Genomic DNA, 7,214 nt, shown 5'->3' on the forward strand with positions numbered 1-7,214 from the left:
ATTAACATATAAGAACTTTTACGCTATGATATAACTACGTTCATGTTTCCACAAAATTCTGTTTAAGCCAAGAATTTATTTTGAAAATACATTAAAAAAAATTAATGATTGTATTATTAAAAAATCTGAAACAATTGTTATTGCTTTAAATTTGGGTTCTACAATTTTTCTCGTCCAAAGACCTTAAATATCAAATTATATTTTAATTAATATATGAAAAGTGTTAGTTATACCGTAGAGAAAAAAATTATTTTCTTGCTTACAAGTGATGTATAACAAAGCTTAAATTGATTGATATAATAATATTAGAAATATATTTTATACCTATATCGTAATTGTGTTTAATTTTTGTTCAAAAATTTGTATAGTCGTTTTAGGTTTTTAAACATAATGATTTTATTTTAATAATGACTAAATAAAACCATCGAAAGTTTATTGTGAAAATAATTATTTTTAAATAAATACATAAAATTAACTCAACAAATAGTGAAACTTAATTTCAAAATAAAATTAAAAATATTTCGTATAAAAATTTGTGGAGCAGATGTTTTAAATAAAATGAAAATTACTTGGCGTTTTTTACATGAAATTTTTTTTAATCAGTACTTTCTTTTTAAAATTATTTAACCTTGCAAATTAAATACTTCAGGTCACCCGCTCCCCGTGGTCGCTATGCATTCTCTTTCATTTTCCACTCATTTTTTCAATCAACTCCACTCACTCAAGATTTTCCGCCATTTTCAACCGTTAATTTTCTCCCTTCTTGGAAGTTGAGCAACTGAAAGCTGGAGATTTTCATATATGCTTAGATATTGATAATACAGGCTATCGAGTGCATGCAGTGATGTCTCCATCACCGAGCTTTAACTGCTTTTCCAATAGTAATTTAGCAGAAATCGCTGCTCGGGTCGTCGAAGAATTCAGGGTCGAAGATGGTGTGTTTGAAGGAGCCAACGGAGCAGATATCTCAGAATCTGCAAAGAAAGATGGTGTCCAAGAGGACGGAGAATTCGAGTTCGCGCCAGTGACGTGGGAGAATTCTGAAGCACATTCCACAGTTTCAGCCGATGAAATCTTCCACGATGGTAAGATCCTTCCCCTTTACCCGACTGTTAACAGCAACAGGGCCCCAATGAATACGGGTTCTCAGAAGGGTGCGAATATCGGGCCTCCTATAAGGAAGCTATTTGCTGAAGAAAGGGAGACATCCACAGCCACGTCTTCTAGCTCGTCGTCGGATGTGGACGAGCTAGACGGTGTCCCGGCGGATACATACTGCGTGTGGCGGCCAAAGACGGCGGAGGACGGGGGGTGGAAGAGGGGTAGCTTCCCCGGCTCTCTCTCTAAGAAATGGAAGTTGAAGGATTTTCTGCAGAGGAGCTTCAGTGTTGGCAGCAGGGATGGTCTCGTCTTGTCATCTCCCAGCAACAGAGGGAGATCAAAGGGAGAAGAAGAGACAATCAAAGAAACCCTTGTTGGCCGTAAAAATAGCCGTAAGGAGAAGGGTCTCGTGTTCTTATCTCCCAGCAATAGCGGCAGAAAAAATGTGAGCAATAACGTTAAACGGCCGCCGGCAGCTGCTGGTAAACCCACACCGCCGCCGTACAACAGAGACAGCGGCGAGAAGCGGCGGTCGTACTTGCCTTACAGACAGCATCAAGTGGGCTTCTTTGCTTACATGAATGGTTTGGGTAAGAATTTGCACCCTTTTTAAGATTATTATTCTATATTTCATCTTTCTTGTTTCTTGGATAAACCTGTTTTTATACTTTCATCTTTATTGTACGGAAAAAAACTTGTACAAGACGATCTCACATATCGTATTTTATAAAACATATATTTTATTTGAGTCATCCATGAAAAATTAATTCTCTTTTTATGCTAAGAGTATTACTTTTTATCCTGAATATCGTTAGAATTGACCCGTCTCATAAATAAAGATTCATGAGATCGTCTCACAAGAATCATACTCTTGTTGTAAATATATTTGTAATATTTTTTTCCAATTTTAAAGTCGATCATCGAGATTGAATATGTTAAAGTAACCAGGTTGATTTTAAATTAGTTTATTTTATCAGGTAATTTGTATGAAATATTTATCAATATTATATATAAATATAATATAAAAACTACGTATAATTCTATGGCTATGTGTGGCCACACGATTCGCATTTGAATGTAAACCATCAATCGCGCCGAACTCAAATATAAATCAGTTATATGTTGATGTTTTGAAATTATCTTCAGTCACTCTCAAAGAATAATTATGTGAAATATATGAAATTTTAGAAAATGATTATTAGATTTTTCATTGCAAATCTAACATAAGGATCATTTTGTTTTAGAGATAGCGAACACTTCTTAGTCTGTAATTACGACATAATCAAACGGATGCACCATAATTTTAAATGTATTTCATTTTACAAAATGTTGGTCCATACTGTTATATATTTTTTAGTTTGAGAGAGAGTTTGATACAATTGAATTTTGAATCGAAATTTCGTTCTAAACTTATGATCTCGTTGATATATGAATTATAATCGATCAACATTTTTTAAGATTAATCATTGTTGTACATCTAAACAATTAATCAGGTTTTTTTTTTTTTTTTTTACCAAATCTCCTAGTAAAATATCGAAAATACGTGTTTCTCATCTGTGAAATTAAACAGATATTATACAGCTTAACATTTTATACAAATTGCACAAACACATAACCTACACCACTTGGAATCTGACGAACTGAAATATTTTGATAATATTTCATAGTACAATGATCGAAATGACTAGCGGACAAAACAGTTAAAAAAATTAATTTTCTACAAGTCATATATCAGTCTTGCAAGGCTAATTCGGACGTTATCTATGATAACCGGACGCTATAAGATCGAGCTGGATGACACATATAATACAATCGATAGCGTCCAATTAGCATAGATAATGTCCGAACTAGTCTAGCCGACTTGAAATATGACTTGAGGAAAATTGAGTTCTCTTTCAAACTGTTTTGTCCTTGGTTATTTTTGATCAATAATCTACGAGATATTAATAAAATACTACATCTTCCCAGGTTTCAAGTTGATGTAGTAGTCAGATGATGTTCGTGCAACTTTTATAAAATATTGAAATCTAGAATGTTTATTTAATTTTCATAAGAAAAAAGTGTATTTTCCATATTCGTGGATGGTGCGGTAAAAATAACTTCAATTAATCATTGCTTTGTAATTTTAAGTTAGACTTGCAATTTATGTAGCCACACAATTCAATAAAACCATAATGCATACATCTAGGCATTTTACTTCCCTTCGCAAATTTCTTAGAATCTCGTAATTTACATTTTCAAATCGTACTAAACATATAGCTATATTATCTGTAGAGTATTTAAATCACAACTGATATTCACGAGAAATTTAGGGTCCGATTTCAGCAAGTGTCACTAAGTCCAGACACATGTTTTGAAATTATCCTGAGCCTGAAATCACAAATAAGATCGTTATGAGGGGACCAGGGAAGGTGTCCTGGCATAGCCCCTCCGACGTTCAAGTCAGATACTGAGGATATATGAGGGAGCAACTAAGGGTGCTGCTGAAAACAATATATTGAATTTTTAATCATACGCTCAAACCTGGTATTTATAGAAGAATACATGGACTTGTCATGGGCCCTTCAACTATAGGCCTTAGATTGAGCCTTATCTTAATGGGTTCATCCCTACAGTATCAACAACATTTCCTCAAAATTTCCATAATAATTTCCTTCAAGATCTTGTGTCCAGTGATTGTACTTGCACAGCTTTCAAATACATATTCTACACGCTTGACAAAAATATGTGGTGTAAGTTTATTGTGAGACGGTCTCACGAATCTTTATCTGTGAGACGAGTCAATCCTACCGATATTCACAATAAAAAGTAATACTCTCAGTAAAAAAAGTAATTTTTTTTCATGGATGACCCAAATAAAATATTCATATAATAAAATACGACCCGTGAGACCGTCTCACATAAATTTTTACCAAACTTGTGAGTCCTAATTTTTCCCCTTAAGGAAACAAAATAAATAAATATTTCAGACCTTTTTGAAATTAAATCTCTATATTATAAATAAAACGTACTGTCGCCTAAAGAAACATCGAAACTTGGGGTGGATAAATCAAGTATTTAATTTTATTTTAAGGCTATTCCAATTTAACTGTTACCTCTTCTGTTTAAATCTTATTGGGAAAATTCATCCCAAATTCTTTTCCCAAACTATAAATTATACAATTTCTCAGTTTTAATATCTTCAATTTACTCCTTATACACTACACCGGACCGACCATTTTAATTATTATTTTTTGGTTATCTTACTGAATTTCATGCCTTTCTACTAAAATAATGTATCTACCTCAATCATACTTTTCCTCAATGTTTTTCAAACAAATGATGATTGGGTTGGTAAATGGAATCACTTCACTCTAGTAATATGCTCTAACATTTCAATATTGTGCAAGTTTGCTCTGACCTGAAATTTTCATACCAACCTTTTTAACACTAAGAAAAAAAAATTGTAATTATTTGCTAAACTAAATGATGAATAATATATTATATATATATATATATATATATATATATATATATTGTGTCATGGCTTTACCCAAAAGACCTCGTACCAATTGAAATATCATTTCATCTTATTAACTCGTGATCTTCTCTTTGTAATTCTAATATGAGACTTTGTTTGCATGCCCGCAATATATATAGTTTCGATATGTTGTCCACTAGTTATGCCTACTTTTGTGTCCACCACTGAAATGAAACTCACATATTAGATATACAATTTTGATATGTTTCATCACATCCAATACATGTAATGAGTATATATATATATGCGACCACTCTCGTGAGACTTGTATAGTTGTATCAGAATGATAAGATTAAAGCTTATAAAACAGAGGACTGGGATTGAAACAATTATAAAATACGGATAGAATAATTTTCGAATAGAAAATTGAAACCAAATACGTTTAAAATCATTATTGCAATGCCTTTTTTTTCTCTTTTTGAATGTAATAATTGCATCGTATTTAAATTAAATGAACGTATGTATATATATAATATATTGACTTTTCAAAATTTGACATTTGGCTCAAATAAAATTAAATGACTATTAATTATGCTATCTACTTACGTTGATCCTTTTGTTTTGTTTCAGTAGCTCATAAACAAGCGCGTTTGTGTGTTAATTATTAATTTAATATAATTAAAAAGCATAGAGATTCTGTATTTTTTCTAAATAAAAAACATCCATATTTTAAAATTTTATTATACTAAAAAATTGTCAAATAAACTAATAAAAAGAACAAATTAAAGGGTCACCTAAAAGTTTTTCAATCAAAAGGGTGCAAAGAACATAGCAACACCAAGGAAAATTGCAGTTTATGAAATTAATTTGTGATTAGAACCTTTATTAATTAGTGTTGAAAATCACACCCATTGTTCGAAAACAGAGCTATGTGGAAAGCCTACCATGAATTCAAAAACTATTTACTCAAAATTAATATATATAATATAAATATGTAAGTCGATCTGTTTAACGAACAATACTGTCTGAACTCGAATACCATGTTAAAATACAATCAATCCCATCTCGAAATCGCACGTTCCGAAAATTCGATGTCTTGAAAATTGATATATTTAAGTTGTGCTTTAAAATGAAACCCCTATCATATTTTTCCAAGTCAATTGAGTTTATGGAAAGACTATTGCAAATTTTGAACTGCTACCATACGTATATTCAAAATCAGAACATTGACTTTTGTTTAAAGTTTACTTGTCTTTTTAGTGATACAATTACACTAAGTGATTTTTTATTGTAATCTTTTAGACAAATGACATGCCACGAACCTAATAAATATTATCATAGAAAACTGTCTCTGTGATTATATACTAATTTTTATGGGTCTTGATTACATTTTTAATTTAATTTAAGCACATAAAATTTGGCTGAAAACACAAGAACAGCTACTGTATAACCAACCCCAACTAATATATGATTATTTCATGTATGTGATGGGAGCAACTAATTGGGTCCAACGAATTTTTTTAATATAAAGTTATATTTGATCTTTTTTTTTTTTACAAAATCATATTAAATCTTTCATGGGATGCTTACAAACGTTAGAGATGGTACATATCACCGCCTTGTCAAAAACTTGTATGAGTCGTATTTTGTGAGACGAATCTATTATTTGGGTCATCCATGAAAAATTTTATGCTAAGAGTGTTACTTTTTATTGTGAATATCGATAGGGTCGATCCGTCTCACAGATAAAGATTCGTGAAACTATCTCATAATAGACCTACTCCATTATCTTTGCTAAATAATTTTTTCGAGTAATTTTCATATATTTTTTTAATGAGAAGAAATAAGTAGAAAAGTTGAAAATGAAGTTCAACCCATATGGCCATTTTGGGAAATGGAAAAAAAGAAAATAACCAAGATTTGCTATTTTTATATAACAATTATTAGTGCTGATTAAGTATCTTGAAGATAATTACCATTTTTATGTAAATGGAATCAAGTGATTTGGATCCATTGGACTCTCGTTTTACAATCATGGCCCGTTACTGGGCTTGGAGAAGGGCCCAATAACATAGTGGTCTGAGCTGGTCTAGCCCGTCACCATTCGTCCGCCAAGGTCAGCCCACTTGAAATCCCATCCAAGGCCCACCCTCTGCAACATAAACCACCAACTAAAACTCACAATGGCCAAGTGTCCCTTGGTTTAGGGGACGTGGGTAGTTTAGTCAGATGAGATCAAATAGAAATATGAATAATAACTTTATAGTTATTTAATTATAATAGATTAAATAGGAAATTCTCCATCTCATTATTTTTTTTTAAAAAAAATTGCAATTTACGAAGAACATTTTTCTTCTACTCTTATCCCATTTCACAAGAATCTATACTTTTTATATTAAAAATATGGTCATCATATTAACTACTTTAAAAGACACCAAAATATTTAATATCGTAATTACCCTTCTTGTCCACTAAAAACCTCCACAACTCATTTTATATTTTACATAGAGAAAAATCTAAACAAAACTTTCATTTTCAATCAAACAACTCTTCTAAATTGAAAATAATTTCGTGTTAATTATTTAGTATTATTTGATCAAATTAAAAATAATAATAACACATGCTAGGCACGCGTTTGCATTTTTTACTAATA

General features: G+C 31.3%; 1 protein-coding gene across 1 annotated transcript; it reads left to right on the plus strand.

The window, feature by feature from the left end:
- Positions 1-675: 675 nt before the first annotated feature.
- Positions 676-1,787, plus strand: LOC142541397 (uncharacterized). Its single transcript, XM_075647935.1, has one exon. The coding sequence runs from the start codon at positions 845-847 to the stop codon at positions 1,712-1,714; it is 870 nt and encodes a 289-aa protein (XP_075504050.1). The 5' UTR covers positions 676-844; the 3' UTR covers positions 1,715-1,787.
- The last annotated feature ends 5,427 nt before the right edge of the window (positions 1,788-7,214 follow it).

The sequence above is a fragment of the Primulina tabacum genome, chromosome 4 (assembly GCF_025594145.1).
Source record: "Primulina tabacum isolate GXHZ01 chromosome 4, ASM2559414v2, whole genome shotgun sequence".
In the NCBI taxonomy this organism is placed as follows: Eukaryota; Viridiplantae; Streptophyta; class Magnoliopsida; order Lamiales; family Gesneriaceae; genus Primulina; species Primulina tabacum.

What these genes read in the sequence shown, in the direction of transcription:
- LOC142541397 (XM_075647935.1), top strand. Translation starts at nt 845, where the DNA reads ATGTCTCCATCACCGAGCTTTAACTGCTTTTCCAATAGTAATTTAGCA.